The sequence below is a fragment of the Artibeus jamaicensis genome, unplaced genomic scaffold (assembly GCF_021234435.1).
Source record: "Artibeus jamaicensis isolate MK-2021 breed Jamaican fruit bat unplaced genomic scaffold, CSHL_Jam_final contig_464, whole genome shotgun sequence".
NCBI lineage: Eukaryota > Metazoa > Chordata > Mammalia > Chiroptera > Phyllostomidae > Artibeus > Artibeus jamaicensis.
The window spans coordinates 13,417,374-13,437,631 of NW_026521842.1; the positions used below are offsets into that span (position 1 = coordinate 13,417,374).

At 47.7% G+C, this 20,258-nt stretch overlaps 1 protein-coding gene across 1 annotated transcript in view; it reads left to right on the plus strand.

Moving 5' to 3' along the window:
• Positions 1 to 903: 903 nt before the first annotated feature.
• Positions 904 to 20,258, plus strand: part of FA2H (fatty acid 2-hydroxylase) — a 51,207-nt gene continuing 31,852 nt past the window's right edge. Inside the window, exon 1 of the mRNA XM_037144766.2 lies at positions 904 to 1,257. Coding sequence (XP_037000661.2) covers positions 988 to 1,257 — 270 coding nt within the window. The 5' untranslated portion in view covers positions 904 to 987. The remainder of the gene's footprint in view (positions 1,258 to 20,258) is intronic.

Here is a 20,258-nt window from a genome sequence, read left to right on the forward strand (position 1 = left end):
AGAGTGAGGCAAGTGAGGCAGTCTCTCTGGGTGCAAAACCTTAGGGCACATTAAAAAAAAAAGCCCCTCAGTACTCAATATAAAGAATATTTTAATGCAACATTTTAAATAGTAAAATGCAAAAAATCCATGATGAACAAAATTCTAAAACTTTATGGATTAAAAACAAGACCCCACCCTTCACTTTCATCATTCTGCCTCACCTCACTAGTCCCAGTTCCAATAAAACTTTATTTACAGAAAGAAATAGGTGGCCAGCCTGCAGGCTGTGGTTTGTCAATATGACTTTTTAAAAAGAAATTCTTTATAATATATTATATATATTATTGTGGTGAAATATACATAAGTTATCATTTTAACCATTTTTTAATTTATAGTTAAATGGCATCAAGTACATTCATACTGTTCAACAATATGATTTTTAAAATATTACATTAAAATGTTATATGCTGTAATTACTGAGTTTGGAGCGTCACCAGCCTTACTCTAGCCCTCTCCATTACCTCCGTCCTCTCCGCCCCTTCCTGGAGCCTGAGGACGTAAAACTGAAAGTTTCTCTCATAAAGCAACAGCAGAAGAGTTATTCCAGGGGCGATCAGGCCACAGAGGGTGTCAGTCCAGACAGCCACCGGAGACAGGAAGACTTGTTCTGTCTGCATCCGCCCGCCCCCTTCGCTTTCCTCCTGAGACGGGACACACCTGGCGGGCGCGCCCTCTACCTGCCCAGGGCCACCTGGCGGGCGTCGGGCACCTCCAGGCCCGCCCCGCTCCAGTCTGCCTGGCTTCCTGCGGGCCAATGGGGAAGACGGCCCCTGCGGGCTCGCGCAGTGTCCTGCGAAATAGCCAATGGGAGAGCGGCATGCAAATGAGCAGGTGCGGTAGCGGCCAGCCGGTCCAGGCGGCTAAGGCTCAGGGGATGTTAGAGGCGCGCTGGGCGGCTGTGGAGCAGACGCCCGGACTACGAGCGGCGAGCTCCGGTCTTCGGCCATGGTCCCTGCTCCGCCCCGCTCCGCCTCCTTCTCACCCTCCGAAGTCCAGCAACGACTGGCGGCCGGCGCTTGCTGGGTCCGCTGCGGGGCCCGCCTCTACGACCTCACGGGTTTCTTGCGGCAGCACCCGGGGGGCGAGCAGCTGCTGCGGGCGCGGGCTGGCCAGGATGTTAGTGCCGACCTGGACGGGCCGCCTCACCGGCACTCAGCCAACGCGCGCCGCTGGCTTGAGCAGTACTACGTGGGCGAGCTGCAAGGAGACCCTCAGGTACAGGGGGTCCGGGGTCACGGACCCCTCCCCATTAATCTCTCATCCTCCAACTCTCCACTCTCCTCAAGTCCCGTTTACCTGCCCTCTAGGAAGACTCAAGGTGACAGCCTCCGTCCTCACCTCCGTTTCTCCTCACTCCAGCAAGCAAGTCCATGCCCACCCCCATCCCCCACCTCCTCACCAGGAGTTTGCCGTTCCTCTCCAGCCTTAACCATGACCCTCTCTATCTGGTACTTCTCCCACCGCCCAAGTTACTCCCTCCTTCCTGTTTGTTCTTTCTGCAGCCTCTGCCATCTGACAACTTGGATCACCTTTTCTCAGCCCCTCACCTGCCCAGTCTTTCCTTCCTGTTCCCTTATTGGCCTTTCCCTCTTTGCAACTGCTGTTTATTTCTGTTTGAATAATAGCTGCCAAGCTCGCTAGTCCCCCCTTCCCCATCTCGACCTACTCCGGCTCCTAAAAGGCACAGATCAGTCACCCTACTCAGCTAGTCTGGATTTCCTGGGGTTACCCTAGTCTTGCTCTAGGGTTCCTCTGGGTGAGTGGAAAGGTCATGGCAGTGGCTTGGGTGGATTGTGTCATCCCACCCCTCAGACCTCCCATCATTCCTTGTCTTGCCTGCTGGCTCGGGTGTCCAAAAAAGGTGAAACGACAGGGCTAAGCCAGTTTTGCTGGGGGGAAGGGATTAGCACTTAGTGCCGCATGCTGCTGTGCAGTAGAGGTTCGTGATGGTAATTAAGTCTCTAACTGAGCGTGGGGTAGGTTTCGTTATCCCTATTTTGGGGTGTGGAAACTGAGGCTTTGGGTGGCTCTGTAATTTGCCCAAGGTCAAACAGCTAAGTAGTGGAAAAGCCAAGTGTATCTGATTCCAAAATCAATGCTGCCTTCTTCCCAAGGATCTCTGGGCATGGGAGATACCTCTTATCCACAGAACTCCAGGCAGGTCAGGCCAGAGGTCAAACTGATCCCTTGGACCCTCCCCAGGCCAGGCTGTAGGACTGGTGTCAGTTGGGCCATCATGCTTGGATATAAACCAGTAGGCATTCCCTCTTTCTAGCTCTTGCTTTCAAGATGTCCCTAGCAAGTGCTTTTACATCTTTGGATGAAAGCATTTGCCTCTTACTCTTGCAGGTGGCTCCTCATTAGGCCATGATGACTAATTCTTTAATCACTCACTCACTCACTTGATCCCTTAATGGCTGGCAGCACTGAGCTAAGTACTGGGGAGACACCAATGGACAAAACCAATACCAGTCTTTGTGGAGCTAACAGGCTAATGAGGAGAAGGGGAAATGTACTAATTACACAGTAATTATTTAATTATCTAGTGCCATCAGAGAATGGATCTGGAGGGGAGGTTCAAGGCAAGCTTCCTTGAGAAAATGACATTTACTCTGAGAGGTAATCAATGGATAAGGCTTAGCCAGGTGACATGTGGTCGGGAAAGTGTTCCAGCCAAAGCAACAGCACGTGTGAAGGCTCTGAAGGGTAAGGGGCTTGGCACAATGGAGGGACAGAAATAAAACCACTGTGACCAGAGGTGGTAGGCAAGGAGATAGAAGTGGGTGGAGGCCAGAGATCAGCTGGGGCCCTGTTCTCCTAGGTCGTGGTCAAGATTTGGGACTTGATTCTAAGAACAGTATGAAGCCAGGGAAGGGGTTTAAGCATGGGTGTGGCATGGTCAGATTTGCATCTTTGGTAGAGATTTGAGTGTTGGAAGGCGGCAGTGCTGAGAGGGAATAGAGGGAGCCCAAGTGAGTGTGAGGAGACAAGGTAGGGGGCTGCTGCACAGCCCGATGCAAGAGGTAATGGTGGCCGCCACTGTGGTGGTTGTGACTGAGGGGGGATAGGGGTTGAATTTGGGAGACTTTTTATAGGTACAGTAACAAGACTCAGCATTCTGCAGTGGGAGCCCAACTTATTGGAATTTGATGTTTGGTGTCAGGTCATGCTGAAGGGGCAGGTTTAGTCATTGATACAGCAAAAGCTGAGTGCAGGAAATGAGAGGTTGGGACCAGAATACCAGAGACTTTCAGACTTGTGATGGCATGTGGGAGCCATCATACATTGTAATTGTGTCCTATAAACAGGAGCCTTAGGGTGTGGCTTCTCATCCCTCTACTGTCGTGAGCATCACTCCTGGCCAGCTGCCTTGGATGGCTCTACCTCCCAGCTCTGCTGACCAGCCATTATTCCAGTATAATTTTGCTTTGCTTTGTGACTCTCAGGGGTTGCATTCGGAGAGTACTGAGACCAAATTCGCTTCCTACCCCTGTATTTGCCCCAAGAGTCCCACTGTGGCCATGTTGCAGGCATCATTATACTGATCTCCAACATGAGGAGATAGGGAGAACCCCAAAAACTATCAACACACAAACCTGTGGTTCAAACTTGACCAATAGCCATAGTCACCCAGTATTCCAGTTACTTGTCAGTTTCTGTCTACAGATTTCTATTCTAGAACCTAGTATAGGTGTTACAGGAGAACGCCCCAGAAACTCGGTTCCTCTCAGTGACGTGGTAAAGAATTACAGGGCAGCAAGCCTACTAGCATGCAAACAAAGTTTGTTAATGTTAAGTTCTCATAGGAATGCAAAGCAAGGGTGGCCACAGCAGGGGTGGCAAAAGTGGGGTGTCCAGAGGCTGGGTGACCAAAAGAGAGGCCAAAGATCCCCCTTTTGGCCAGACGCTGGGTGGCCAGGACTCCCCCTGGCCCATGTAGAAAAAAAGCCGAGGGGCCAAGAGAAGAGAGTCCTTTGTCCTGAGGACTTATATAGTTGGCACAGCGGGAATGAAGAAGTCACATATTGAATGATGGGTAAAGGTGGTGCCAGCTTTCCTGGGGAGACGTGACTACCCAAATGTAGGTATGGGGGTTCTATTAACCCAAATCTTTACCCTGCTCCAGACTCTATTTGTTCATTTGCACATATGACAGGAGGCAGGCAATTACCCAAAGCTGTTTGTGGGCCCTTTCTCTGGGTGCTGTAGACCCCTCCTTTTTCCCCTTCCAGGCTTTGGGATGAGTAGACAGTCTCAGGGTTTCCCTTTTCCCCGCTAGTGGAGACGATGCACACTCACTTTCAAGGCTCCCCATCTCCTGAACTATCATGGTTTCGCCTGCCGTTTGGAGCGCTTGGCAGCCTTATCAAACCAGGCACAGGATGACTGGGTCAACATGTGAGCTTTTGCTTTTAGCCTCCTGTATTAAGTTCTTTGTTAGATTGCAATGGTGAGGCCCCACCTTTATTTCCCCTCTGGCCACTCATCCCATAGGGCAGTCTTTAAATTGAGGGAGAGAGGCAATCAGAGGAGAAATGTGGAGTGGGGTATCCTTTCAGAGAGAAAGAAGCCCTCTTCTTAAGGCCCGAGTGGAGACAAGATATTTCTGTTCTCCTCTCTAGCAACCTGCCTTCTCACCTCCCTTCTCTCCTCCTGCTGGAACGAGAGATTAGACACCAGCTCCCATGTTGTGAGGACCAGAAAGGATCTGGATGGGGGAAGGGGCGTGTCCTGAACCCACTCTGTTGTTTAGGGCTCTTCTCTGAATGGTGACCCACCCCCCAAGGGATCTTTGGAGGGAAGCCTCCTGGAGTTCTGTGAAATTTCCAGGGAGGACTGGCTCCATTGGTTTCCCCTGTCCCCTACTTTGCCACACCCCTTTGTGTACACACTTACACACAAATTCACACTCACACGAAGGCACACACACAAAACAAGTCAAACCCGTTCGAGCCAGCATACTGTGGGGATGAGACAAGGTCTGCTGCTGCCATGGCCTTGGGACTTGAGGAAGCCGAGCTGCCCACCTTGAGTAAGTGAGAGAGCAATGGCTGAGCAGGGAAGCAAGGCCCCTTTCCCACCCTGGCAATGGTAAGAGCAATGTTTCAACAGCAGCTCACATTGTTAGTGAGGCACAAAGTTCATTTATTGAGCTGAAACCAGCATTTAAAAAAAGAAAGAAACAGGAAAGGAAAGAACTTTGGGTGTAAACCTTCCAAGGCCATAGATATTGTTTTCTAGACTTGGGTCATCCATGAATCAGTCCATGTTTTTTCTGAACTGGCATACCAATTGAACTATTCTATTTAATATTCATCTTTAACTAGATTCACCTTTTATTTTACTGTTCAGTCACTCTAGGCAATAATACCAGGGAAACCATGGATTTTAAATGCATTTTAAAATAAATATAAAGCTATTAAAATGAGAAATGCTCATCCTCATACCCCTGAAGTCGTCTTGGACGCCATCAGTGGGGTATGTATCTCACTCTGGAAAACATACAGAGCAGAGCTTCTTAACCCTGGTGTGCTTGTGCTCGGATCACTTTCTGGATCTGATGAAAGAAAGGCAAAATTCTGCTTTTTTCCAGGGAGAGAGCTACAGCTTTATCACAGTCCAACCAGAATCCTTCCCTCCCATAAACATGCCACCAAGTGGATTGTTCCCGTTAAAGGATGCTCACCTGTCCCCACCTCCACACAGACCTCGAGAGGTCCCCTGTGCGCAAACACCTGATTGTGCCCCAAATTGAGCCCTCTGTTTGGGAGAACCCTGGAGGAAGCAGGCCTCAGCTCCTCAGCCACTGCTGTGGGTGTTGCCCTGAGGGCCAAATGTCTCTGGGGGCCATGTCCTACCCCACAGGGCGTATCTACATCCGAGTGACTGAGAAGCACACAGATTTTGCAGCTTGGCCGTCCCAAGCTTCAGGGTCTGAGTGATTCAGTGGGGATGGATGATCAGGAGGAAATCTAAGTGCAGCAAGACTTGGGGTTCCCACCCCAGCTCAGGCTCCAGAATGCTTTGAGTGCAGCCCAACTTGGAAAGCTCATCTGAGCTGAGAATTCAGGTTTTAAAAATGATGCTTGGGAAACTTAGACAAACTGCCCTGCTTGCAGAGCACTGTGGACATCAGAGGTCTGCTAACTGAAGGGGGTTGAGATCCATTTCATGTATGAGAGGGCTTCCCCATTGAGGGTGCCTGGCCAATCAGCATCCATCGTCTTTTGGTACCTGGCAAGGATTTCAAAGCGCTGGCCTGCTATGGAGCCAGGCTAGACTTACCTGGAGAATGAACCTAGGGCCAGCTGGTAGAATGTCCAGGGACCCAGGTCACTGTGGTTCCATGTGACACCAGAGGAAACACAGGTTTCAGGAGTGCTTTCTGGTGTCACTGCAGAATTCAGTGAGTAAAGGGGCTTCAAGCCCCAAACTGGGGGGAAGATCAGAAGTAAGGAATCTTGAGAGAGATAAAAAGACACAAGCAGGAATCCCAGAAACACCCGAGAGTCACCATCTTTGGGACCGTTCCCAGGAAAGAACCCAAACCTGCGCAGCTTCCCTCGTCAGCCCTTTCCATATTTATTTTTTCTTATGACCGCGTGCTGTCTTTATTCATTGAGACAGACAGGTAACAAACACGCTGCTCTCCTGGGACTCAACCCGCCGCAGGAACCACCCTTGCCAGAGTCATCAGGACCTTCACCTCACTAAACCCAGTGGGCAGTTCTCGCCTCATCTCACCCGGCCTGGCAGCCACACTTGACATGGTGGTCGCTGCCCCCTCCGTGATACACTTTCCTTACTTGGCTCCTGGATACCACACCCTTTTGGTTTTCTACCTGCCCTAGTGCTCTATTGCTGTTCTACAAATTATCACAAACTCAGTGACTTAACCCAAATGTCTCCTCTTATGGTTTGGGAGGTCAGAAGTTAAAAATGAGTTGGCAAGGCGACCCTCCTTCTGGAGGCTCCAGGGGAGAATCAGTGTTCTGGCCCTTCCCAGCTTTGAGAGGCTGCTCGTTTTCCTTGGCTTGTAGCCCCAGCCAGCAACTGCACTGCTTGCACGTCCGCTCTCACGTCACTTCTTTTCTGACTCTGACTGTCCCACCTTCATCTTTGACTTTTAAGGACCCTTGTGGGTACACTGAGCCTACTTGGATAATGGGGGATAATCTCCCTGTCTCAAGGCCCTTAATTTACATTTACAAAGTCTCTTCTGCTATGTAAACTGACATACTCCCAGATTCCAGGGATTGAGACGTAGACTTTGGAGGGGGTGCATTATTTCACCTCCCTCACCAGCTGTACCCCCGGTCATTACTTCTCAGTCTCCATTGCATGTTTCTCTTGCTCTTCATTTCCCAAAAAAGTGCACAAAGCTGAAATGGAACCACACAGTGTATACTCTGCTGCACAGCTTCTTTCCCCTGGTGCTATGTCCGGGAGATTCTGTGTTTTCCTTACTCTTAACAACACCTGTTTCAATTGCCTGCCCTGTCCTACACAATCCATGGGTTATAGAAGGGGGGAAATGGGTAATAACTAGGAAAAATGCAGAGCCCGTGGATTGGACAGACCACATGCTAATCCCCATGAGCCTGCTTAGTCTTCCCTGCAGGACATCTCTCCACTCCTACCCTGTTTTGGCCAGAGCCCTGTTATGCTCAGTGTTGATTGCAGAGGCCTCCTGGGCAGATCTCTCCCTGCCAGTGCTTCTTGCACCTTATTGCCTGTGAACTTTTCTAAAGAGAACTCAGTTATGTTCCAGCAGTATTCCTAAGTCTTCAGTGGCTCCCCATTGCCACATCCTGTGAGTCCAGTTCAAATGCTACTCTTTCCACAGATCCTCTCCTTACCTCCCCATCTAGAACCATTTTTCTTCTTCTCCCATACTTTCACAGCACTTTGCCTGTACCGACATTACAGCATTCATAAATGTTCTTCCTCATTTACCATATTTTCACTATTTGTCTTACCTTCTCTACTAAAATCTAAACTCTACAGACTAGAATTGTCTGATTCATCTGGATTTCTCTAGGACACACTAACACATTGGTGCATGCCAAGAGGAACTAATACATGTTTGAATAAATGAATTATGAGCTGCTTAGAAAACAGATGTGTGTATAAGTGAGAAAGAAAGCGGTAATATTATCACACACGACACTTCTAGAATTAAAATTTTTAAATCCTCTAGTTTCTTTTTTGTTAGCTGAAAGGGTTGGGAGTTAATGGGAAGTCTGGGAGGCTGTCAGTTGAGTCTGACTTTCTGCCTTTGCCCTTAGTTATTTGCAGCCAGAGGGAGTTGGCAAAACATGCCATGCCAGCCTACTGCAGTTCACTGTTGCTCATGAGCCCCCTACAAGGGCAGAAGTGAAGTTAACAGGGATAGAACAGGGATCCCCAACCTCCAGGCCTGTTAGGAACTGGACCGCACAGCAGGAGGTGAGCTTGAATGTAATTCACTTGAATCATCTTGAAACTATCCCCCCACCCCTGGTCTGTGGAAAAATCATCTTCCACAAAACCAGTCCCTGGTGCCAAAAAGGTTGGGGGCCGCTGCCACAGAAAACGCTGATCAAGAGCCCTCATAGCTCTCGGCTCTGCGAGCAGTCCCCATGTAGCCATGCGTGTCTGGATGCCATGCACAGGCAGGACCCAGGCTGCCTGGATTTCCAGCTCTGTTCTCTCTTTCCTGTGTTTTTTCATGAGAATGTTTCTAGATCGTGCACTCTCAGAGCAGACCCTTCTCATCTAGCTGCCACTCACCTAAGATGGGCAAGAGACTCCTCATGTCCGCCTCCCCACCTGCCCTGGCTCCCCAGTGGAAAAAGAACCCGGTCGGGAAAATAAAACTGGAGAACAGCAGACCTGATGCTGGCAACACTCATTAGGTGCATCATTGAGAAGCAGGAACCTCATACTTGGGATTTTTTGTTGTAAAACTTTGCCCCAAAACATAATTATCCAAATTCTTTGTTTTCTTACCTTGATAGTATATCACAAGATGTTTAAATAGCGGTGCCAGATAATTTGGATGGATTTGTTTTAATATATTTGAACTACAATGCACTTAGAATGCCTTAAGGTCCTGTTATAGGAAAACTAATAGCCGGAAATTCTGCTGATGGAAATCCATGTGACTACACACTTTGAGTGAATTACGCAACCTGTGCAAACCCGGTTGGCAATTACCAAAGTGAATTAGTCGTAATTGTTTCTTTAAAAGGAAGACTTTAAAAGAAGTCAAATTGTAGTCCTTTACATCCTTCTGTACTGTAGAATCTTTCAAACATTGCTTAATATTGCATGATGTTCCGATTTCCATTGGAAAATGGAATCAGAGTGTTATGGGATCTCCAGGAATGGCTAGTTTTAGTTTTATAAATTCCAAATGTTAGTAGTCCATAAATACACTTAGTTGCTAATAGATAATCCCTAGTCTTATGTAATAATGAAAGTCTATGAAATGGGCATCATTTACCTACAAATACCTCAAATTTCTAAGTCAGCTCAAGGCCTACACTTGGCGACGGGCTGCCATGGAGGAATGAGGAACACCTGTACTGGGCTCTCAGCTTCCACAGTCCTGTATCTATTCCTTGTAAACCAGGGAAAAGGCCAGACTGACATGATTTAGCGGTTGCCTTCTCTTGCCCCAGGCAAGGCCCTTTGGCACCCCACATGTTATGAATTGTGCGAGTTGGTTGTTGCAGTTATTCCTTGAACCTAAGTAGAAAAGTCCTTGACTCTTAGGATAAAAGATCACTTAAAACAAATCTACTTTAAATGAAGACCGAAATGTTATAGAAAATGGGGCGGGAGTTGGGAGAAGGAAATTGATTATCTTCAAAAACAAAACTAAAACGTATCTTTTTAGTTTTTTTTTAACTTGATGGCAGTTACATGCCAATTCATAACTTGAGCAAGTCATGAATCAATTAATGTTTTGTGCACCTGTGTGGTTTTTTCATAAAACTGTATGAAAGCACAATGTGACATTCTCAACTTCTCATTGGCTGTTCATAGCATGATCATACAGAGGGCCATTTTAGCAAGAGTATTTAAGGGCTAAGGGTCTTTCTTAATCCTTTAAAAACAGGTCATTGTCTTTCAAAGGGTCTCATCCCTTTGTTCCTTGCCTGTATATTCATGTTACCTTCACCAGATCCTTATTTGGCAATGGAGTTGTGAGTAAACAGATTACTGTCACTTTCACTGAGCTCATAACATTATCTGTATTTTTACTTGGGTTTTCAATTTCACTTTACAGCCAGTTTGCATTTTGCTCCATCGATAGCAGCCCCTACCATTACTTTGCCTCAGTGGACTGAGGGGCCCGGGGGTCAGCATTGAGTAGGAGTGGGGAGTCGGTGCATGTTAACGTGACTTTTGCTGTCCTGTGCAACTCACATCCTCAGAGGCATAGATCCAGGAGCACTTGGATAGCAATGATCCCTGCACAACTAGTAGTTACACACCTAAGTCTGTATGGCAGTTTATATTTCTAAAGTATTTCCCACAGATTTTTACTTCAAACCCATAAAGTAGGTGGGGAGATGTTAGTTCTCCCATTTCATAGGTGAGAAAACAGTAGCGCTCAGAGACCCTGGAGGGCAGGTCTCCAGGCGTCCGGTATTTCCACTGCACACCCATTAGGGCTGAGTCTTAGGCATGAAATTATACCATGGGGATCTTTTTCTTATTGATTTATAATCGCTCTTTATATATAAAAGATATTTTTATATCCTTTTTTCCGTCATGTGTATTACCATTTGTCCTCTAGTTTTCATTTGCCTTTTGATTTGCTTAATGTTTTTTCTCCATTTAAATCTTTAAATTTTCCATGTGGAAAAAGATATCTATATTTCATCATTCTTAGAAAGACCACCTCTATTTTAAGATTTTATATATAAAAAACTTTTAGTATCCTGCTAATTTTATGCTCAATGTTTTGTTGTTATTTGTTTTTGCTTAAATGTTTTACCTAACCTATAATTTTTTTGGTGTAAGGAACAAAATAGACATTATTTTAGGTTTATATTTTTCTAAATGACCAACTGTTTTTCCCAGTAGATTTATGGAATAATCTATCTTTTCCCACTGATTTAAAAAACATTTTCCTACATCAATTTTTTGCAGATATATTTTAGTCTATTTGTGGACTCTATTCTTTGCCAATGAAATTACTCATTTTTTAAATTAGGTTGTGGCCATTAGGTCTTTTTCCTCCTTCTGTTCCATCCAAGCCAGGATGCTGCTCCCACCTGCTCCATTAGAGAAAGTAAAGGGCAGGACAGGAAGCTGAGTCATTTCTGGGCCATGTTGCTGGCCTTGGGGAAACACAGTGAGTCTGACTTGCTGGGGCTGAGGCTGCTGGCAGGCCCTGACCCTGAGGTTGTATGGCTGGAGCAGGGAGGAAGCAGCTCAGGGAAGCCCACGCAGGCCATGGGCCCCAGCCAGCGAGCTCATGGGAGGGTCTGAAGTGGGTGTCCAAGCGGTCATGGAATGGCAGGGATTTCAGTGGGGAATGCAGGGCTGGGGAGGGTTGGGGAGGGAGCATCTGAAAACAGCCTTGCTGCTGGGACTCAGCGTGCCGGTGGGTCCTGTGTACCTATCCTGCGCTGTGCCCACAGCATGTGGTTGGGAGAGGGGCCACAGGTCAAGTTCTCTGGGTGTGTGAACAGCCAGTGACTAAGAGAACAGGGAAGCTACTGTGTTTGCTAATAGGGAACCTGGCATCTCTCTTGCAAAGTCCTGTAAATCTCCAACTTCTTATCTCTGTGGCCAAGGCAACTGCATACTTGTCTCTCACCTTCCTTTTGTCATAATTGAATAAGCAGCTTAGTAAAACAGATTCCTGGGGCTTTCTGGAATGGTGAAAATGCTCTACATCTTCATTTGGGCATTGGCTACAAGGAGGCATATAATTGTCCAAATGTAGCAAACTATACACTTAAGACAGGTAATTTTTATGATATGAAAATTATACCCATTTTTAATGGAAGCAAACAATTTAATACATACTAGTAGTCACTCTTAAGGATATAACCTCAAGACTGCAAGAGTTGGATGTTGGTATACACAAGTCGTGCAGGTAAACCAGTGAAGAGGCGAGCATTGAGACCTCACGGCTTTCTTAAGGATTTCTTTTTTTTTTTCAATGTTCATATGTTTTATTTTTTTTATTGATTATGCCATTACATTTGTTCTATTTCCCCCTCCCTTCCCCTCCACCCCGCACACCCCTCCCCCACCATTCTCCCCTTTAGTTCATGAACACTTGTCTCAAGTTCTTTAGATTCTGTATTTCCCCTACTATTCTTACCCTCCCCCTATCTATTTTCTATCTACTGTCTATGCTACTTATTCTCTGTACCTTCTCCCCCCTTTCCTTCTCCCACTCCCCTGTTGCTAACCCTCCATGTGATCTTCATTTCTATAGTTCTTTCCTGATCTAGCTGTCCTCTTAATTTGCTTTTGTTTTAGGTGTGGTTGTTGATAACTGTGAGTTTGCTGTTCTTTCACTGTTCATCTTTTTTATCTTCTTTTTCATACGTAAGTCCCTTTAACATTTCATATAATAAGGGCTTGGTGATGATGAACTCCTTGAATTTGGTCTTATCTGAGAAGCACTTTATCTGTCCTTCCATTCTAAATGAAAGCTTTGCTGGATAGAGCAATCTTGGTTGTAGGTCTTTAGATTTCATGACTTGGAATACCTCTTTCCAGCCCCTTCTTGCCTGTAAGGCCTCTTTTGAGAAATCTGCTGGGAAGTCTGATGGGAAGTCCTTTGTAGGTGACTGTCCCCTTATCTCTTACTGCTTCTAGAATTCTCTCCTTCATTTTAATCTTGGGTAATGTAATGATGATGTGCCTTGGTGTGTTCCTTCTTGGGTCCAACTTCTTTGGAACTCTCTGAGCTTCCTGAATTTCCTGGAAGTCTATTTCCTTTGCCAGAACGGGGAAGTTCTCTTTTATTATTTGTTCAAATAAGGTTTTCACTCATGACTGTTCCTCTTCACCTTCTGGTACCCCTATAATTCGAATGTTGGAACATTTAAAGATGTCCTGGAGGTTCCTAAGCCTCTCCTCATTTTTTTGAATTCTTGTTTCTTCATATTTTTCTGTTTGGTCATTTTTTTCCTCTTTCTGGTCCACTCCTTTGATTTGAGTCCCAATTTCCTTTCCATTACTATTGATTTCCTGTACATTACCATTCATTTCAATTAGTTTAGCCTTCATATGTTCCTCTAATTAGTGACTAAAATCAACCAGTTCTGTGAGCATCCTGATCACCAGCATTTTGAACTGTGCATCTGAAAGTTTGGCTATTTCTTCATCGCTTAGATTAATCAGCTCTGAGGCTCTGAGTTGTTCTTGAGCCATGTTTTTATCTGTTCGTGCCTGTTAGGTATGAGGAGCTGAGCCTTAGTTGTTTACCAGGGTGGGGCCACCCAGGTTGCTGGTTTGTGATGCTGTATGTGGGGGCGGGGTCAGAGAGGGAGCAATGGCGGTCCTCTCCACTCACCCAGTCCATCCCACCGCTCGCCCCCACCTGTTTATCTGAGTGGAAATGTGCGAGGCCGCCGCCCTGTGCCGTGAGGTCTCAATGCTCGCCTCTTCACTGGTTTATCTGCACGAAAATGCTCCACGGACCGCAGACAGCCAGCTGCGCCTCTTCCCTGTGTCTGCCCATAGTTAGCCCACACCTGGGATCCGCGCCCTCGGCTTCCTGCGCACCACCCCGGTCGGGCATCTTTTTGGCCAACCCGCTCCACTGCTGGCTTTGCCCCTCTTACCAGTTTAGCTGAGCATTTTGTTGTTTTTGGACTCTATATTGTTGATTTTCTGTGTGGTTTGGTTGCATTTATTGTTGTTAAAACTTTGTTGTTTTTAGCTTTGGTTGTGCGAGGACACAAGGTGTTTCCACCTATGCTTCCATCTTGGCGGAAGTCCTCGAGGATTTCTTTTTAGAAAATAGTAGAATATGAATGCTAGGGTCTATGTATTGGGGATACAGGTGTTCCAGGTGAGATTCTTTCAGCTTGACTGTGTGTTTAAACGTTTTCATAATACAGTGATGGATAAAATACCATGTAGTTAAACTGTGGACATCACTCACAGGTATGTTCTTAAAGGATGAGTGCAAAAATAAAATAAAGCAAATCGGTGGCACGGGAATGGCTTTGTACAACAAGGCATCACATTTCTGGTAATACTGTATTAGTTTCCTAGAGCAGCTGTAAACAAAGTACCAGGCACTGGCAGGCTTGAAACAAAGTACCAGGAACTGGCAGGCTTAAAACAACAGAAATTTATCCTTTGCAGGTCAGGAGTGTAGAAGTCTGAAACCAAGCCGTCTATAGGGTTGGTTCCTCGTGGCGACTCTGAGGGAGAATCTGTTGCCTGCTTCTGGTGGGGCCAGCAGTCCTTGGCTTGTAGATACAGCACTTCAGTCTCTGCCTCTGTCTCCACAAAGATGCCCCAGACAACTGTGTTGCATTGCAGAAAAACGACTTCAGTAGTGATGGAGATTCGATCCTGAAGACTTGCAAAAAGTTTGATATTTCATTTGAGTGGAAAAAACCACATGTCACTAAATTAAAGAATTAACTAGAATAAGGATATATATTATATTTATATATGTATAAATAGGTTTTTGGGAACCTCCCCAAACCTATAAAAGCAGAATCTCTGGAAGCAAAACCCCAGAGATCAGTATTTTTAACAAGCACTCTGAGGGACTCATCAGCATCATCAAGATACAACCCAATATTATAGAAGATGGGGCAGAGGGAAACTGGAGATGGGAAAACTGGGGGCACTGAAGGTGACTCAGGGGGCAGATCTCTCGGGATCACTAAAGATCAGTGTCCACAGATGGTGCAGAGCAGGTGTGCTGTGGACAGTGAATGGGTAGCCCACCCTGTCCCCCACACACCAACACCCCTGAGAGAGGAGGAGCCGGGCCTCCTCTCAGGGGGTCCTGCACCCTGAGGCAGCACCCTGGGTCTAGCTCTGCAGTTCACTGGCTGTGTGACCTTGCATGAGTCATTAACCTCTCCCAGTCTTGGCTTCCTGCTGCCCTTCAGAGTTCGGTATGGCTACAATGAGATCACGTGAGATCTGTAAAACAGATGTGTAGATTAAACTGAAGCAGGGTGATTACAAGCCCCTTCAGCCCCAGCTTCTGCCAAGAAAAGGTCGATTCCTGTTAGGTAGTGAGGAGGGATGTTTTCAGAACCTGGTTTCTATGTGCTCAGACCCTCTTGTGCAAGCAGTGGAGCTGGGCAGTGGGGACTTTCCAGTCTCTCAGAGTTGCTCCTTCCACCAGTCTGGGTAGGTGAGATCTGCATTGACCTGCTGCCCTCATTCAATCTTCACCTGGACAGGTGCAGCCCTGAGGACACTTACCCTGGTCAGGGACAGACAGTCTCCAAAGATGAGGCCAGCAGAGGCCCTACATGGTGCGAGGGACTTGCAGGACTGCCCCCTTTGCCCCACTGTTCCTTCCCCAATTCAACCACAAACATAGTGGACATCTCTTCATGCCCAGACTGCTCTTGGTGCTGGGGGCAAAAAGACAATTGGTTCCTGCCCTCATGGGTCATTCCTGCCAGTGGAGGGAGGGAGACAAATGGAACAGCTACGGGTGGTGGAGAGAGTTACAACAGAATGTATTATATATAGTCTGTGTATATATGTTATATATAATGGAATAGGTCATATATTTCAGAGCAGGGGGCTGCGACAGGGTGGCAGCTGCAGCTTCTAATGAGGGGGGTCAGAGAAGGCGTCTAATGGATGAAAAGGAGCTGACATAAAAAGAGCTGGGTTAAAAAAAATAAAACCATTCCAGGCAGAGGGAACAGCAAATGCAAAGGCCCGGGAGTTTGACATCAGGACTCCAAAGGAGGCTCTGGACATCACGGGTTTGCAGGCTCATGGTGTGGGATGGGGTGTGCAGGCCATTGTAGGGGGGTTTAGATTTTGTTCTGAGGATGGGTGGGAGGGTTTTGAGTGGAAGACTGACAAAATTAATCTGTGTTTTATTAGTTCATTCTGGCTGCCATGTGGAGCGCGCATTGAAGGGCATAGAGACTGGGAGCAGGAAGAGGGCTAAGGGGCCACTACTGCTGTCCAGGGGGCAGGTGGCCTGGATGGGAGGCCTGGCTACCCATCGGTAGGAAAGAAGTGGATTGAAATTGGAAATGTCTTGGAGGTGGAACCACTAGAACTTGCCAATGGGTTAGATGGTGGGAGTAAGGGGAAGAGATGCTGAATGGGATGTCAAGGCCTTGACCTGAGCAACAGGGCTGTTTGGTTTGTGGAAACAATGAATGCTGGATTGGGAGCCCAGGTTTGGAACAAAGTGAAGTTCATCAGGGCCACATTAGGTTTGAGATGCCAAGGAAAAACCTAGATAGAGATTTCAAATTGTAGTTGAGTTTATGAATCCAGAGCTATGCTTTCCAATATGGTAGCTGCTAGCCACATGCAGCTATTTAAATTTAACTAAAATTATTAAATGAAATAAAAATTTAGTTCCCGAGACACACTAGCCACATTCCAAGTGCTCAGCAGACACACATGGCTAGTGGCTACTGATTGGATGGCACAGATACGAACGAGCATGTCCATCCTTTCAGAAATTTCTACTGGCCAGTGATGATGTCGAGCTGTGGCCCAGAGTCACAAAGTGTTTCTCTCTTGGATAATGGCATCCTAACTGGGTGGCTGTGGTCCAGGAAGCTGGTGTCCCTGTGTCACTCACCTCATTCACAATGGTTCTTTCTTTTCCCCTCTGCTCGACCACACCAGATTGTGCATTCAGTGATGTCTGGGGCCTGTGGCCGTGTCAGAGGGGCACTGACCGCCCAGAGGGACACGTACCCTGGCGTTGGTCAAGGACGTCATCTCCTCGAAGCACCATTACAGTGACAAGTGTAAACATGGTGTGCAATGAGGATGGAACATGGGGTACAGGTGCAGCTCATGAGGGGAAGCCAGTTCTAGGGCCCAGTGTGCAAAACTGGCTAGTTTTGTAAATGTGCAACGGGGCTGGAAGTTGTCAGGTTGAATGAGCGTGGAAATGAAGGCACAGGCTTGGAGTCCAGCGGTCTTGTCTTCTAGAACTAACCATGCTGCTGAGACCAGCCAGTCAACTCTGTGGACAGAAACATCCTCAGCTATTAATGGGGGAAGATTCCACGTCTTGTCAGGGGGAGAGGGAATTGAGTGAGTCTGTATTTCTGAATCAGTACAAAGAATGAGTAGGTGTCTGACAGGCTGTTTTGTTGTTGTTATTGTTGTATTTCCAGAGCAGTTTAGTGATTCCTGTTGTTTTTGACCATAGAGTCATTCGCCATTTTGTAAACAGTGATGAAAACAATTATTTTTCTTTTTTTAATTATTAGAGTATAAAAGGAGAATTTAGAGATATTGTTTCTGGAATAGTAATATATGAGATCATTTGTAAATCCATGCTCTTGTCTTTCCTTAAAAATTTTTTTTTTACTCTTTGCAACAGCATGGATGGACCTGGAGAACATGCTGAGCGAAATAAGCCAGTCAGAGAAAGACAGATACTGTATGATTTCACTCCTATGTGGAATCTAATGAACAAACTGCGCTAACAAGCAAAATAGAGACAAACTCATAGATAGAGAGCAGGCTGACAGCCCCTAGGGGGTGGGAGGAGGGGGCGGAGGGCTCGGGCAACAAAGAGAAGTAACTCATGGACACAGACAACAGAGTGGTGATTGCTGGTGGGAGAGGCAGAAGAAGATATAAGAGGGATAAATGTAATGAAGAGAATACGATAAAAAGTAAACTATTTTTTAGAATTTTTATTTATTTATCTTTAGAGGGGAAGGGAAGGAAGTGAGGGAGAGAAATATCAATGTATGGTTGCTTCTCGTGCATCCCCTGCTGGGAACTGGCCTGCAACCCAGGCATGTGCCTTGCTGGGAATCGAACCTCAGTCCTCTGGTTCGCAGTCCCACACTCAATCCACTGAGTTACACCAGCCAGGGCAAAAGTAAACTATTTTTAAAAACCAGCAAAATACAGTATTTGGAGGGTGATCCTTACAAATTGGATAGATCTGAACTTGTTTGATGGTGGAAGCTGGCTCCGTGAGGAGGTAATGTGGAGTGCACTTTCCTGTGGAGAGCATGCTCTCAAGCCTGCTTGCAGCGCCTTGGGGTCTAAGTGCTGAGAGACGTCTAGAAACGTCCCGTCCAATCTGCAGAAGGCTACGGTGCCGCTGCTCGACAGAGTGGAAGCCCTGGCCCCAGCCCTCCTGCCGCTGGAGTGCCAGATGGAGCTCCAGAGGCCAGGACCAGGGAGGTGAGCCTCAGACAGGCCCTGTACCACCAGACCAAGAGCGGGTCACACCCTTTACCCCAGGCTCCCAGCCGGGATTATCCTCTCAGGCTGTCCCAAACCCCAGAGTCAGCCTTTCATTGAAAACAGAACAAAGCATGTGTCCTGTTAACTCGTGGCGCCTTGCTGGAAATGGTGCCCTGGTGTGCGGGCAGAGGCTGGAGAGCCAGGTTAACAGGGGGGCGCACTCTGGCAAGTCTTGAGTGGTCATACAGTATTTTCAACCCACTGACCCCCTTTTCTGATGTCCCGGATTGCCCACCTCTGCTGGCCTCTGCTTCTGGTGACAAGGTTGCTGGTGATGTCGTCTGTGGGGGCTCATTTCCTGAGTAGAAGCAAGGCCAGTTCCATGGCGAGCCCACGTCGGGGACCCTGCAGGCTGGGACTGACCGTCTGGTCCCATCCCAATCCCCGCATCTCCTGAGTGGGAGGAGTTGGTCACACCTTGGGCACAAGTCTCCTACTCATCCTCTCTTTTCCTTCCTACTGTGAACACTGGGCTAGTGGTCGGCAGTGCTGACCACCTGGCAGCCACTGTGGGCAGCCAAGGAGCGGGTGTGCTTTGGGGTTCTGTGGTTTGTCACTTGCCAGGCATGAGTTCTGTCTTTTAGCTCTTTTTGTTTTGTTTTTACATACAGGGTTTATTTTAAATGTTTTAAGGATAGGATAAGCCGAGGAACCTGGCCAGACCTGGTGTCTGATTTGGTCCTCATCAGGCTTGTTAGAAACGAAAGCAAGGAGCTCCTGAAGGCTTTGTTCAACCCCAGATTTCTGGCTACTGAAAACAGCCAGCTCTGAAGAGACCACTCCCTGGGGGCCTCAGAGGTGGGCTTAACGCAGAGGCTTCTCTCGAAGGAAGGTTCTAGATGCAGCTATGGCTCCATCCCCACCCCCTTCCCCCCAGGCCTGCCCCTTCCTACCTGCCCAGCGTGTGTGCTACCGAGGTGCACCCATACACCCAGAGACCCCACCTGCTTCCCAGCCTCTGTGGACCGGGGGCAGCTGGACACAGGACCTGGGGCGCCATCTCATTTCAGAAAAGGGGTTTTCAGGCCAAACCCAGGCTTCGGGATAAAAGGCCATCTGTCCATCCCTCGGTGCCCAGCCCTGGCTTTTCTGAACAACATTCCTTTATGCCGGCTCCCCCGCCTCTGGCAGCCCCCGCCCCCTAGGACACTGCCTCCTTTCACCGCCTCTGTGGTCAGCTTGTTTGTTTGCCTTGCAGAGTGCAGGCTTTCTGTTGTTCTTCTCTTTTCTCCCCCCTCATACACCCTCCAAGCAAACCCTCTCTGGGGACACAGGGTCTGGGGCCCTGGAGGAGGGCAGGGGTCTAAGGCACAGTCCACACCAGGGGCTGGGAGCACCTCAGTGGGTGCTCCAGAGGGTCCGGCGGAAGGTGCAGGAAGAGTCTCAGTGGGACAGCCCTGGAAGGGCATCCGATCTCCTCTCCCAGGAATCACTGAATCCTTGAATCAGCATTTGGTCCTCCTGTGCCTCAGTTTCCCCCATCTGTGGAACACCTCCTGCCAGTACCTCAGGAAGAATTGTGTTGATATCCATGACATACCAGGGTGGTAATGACACTCAACAGGGAGGTGGCATGGCTGTCCCAAGAGCCACGTGGCTGGGGGGGTGGGTCCAAAGTAGGCCAAGAGGCTAAAGAGGGCTCCAGTTTGCCTGAACCCCCAGTTTAGTCTGCCTCCCACGCATAGCACTTCCCCTAGTGAAAACTGGAGGGTGACTTCAGGAGAGCAAGGCCACCCTGGCTTCTAGACAGGAAACGGTGGGCAGGGGAGGGCTTGAATGACCACTTGAACGATCTC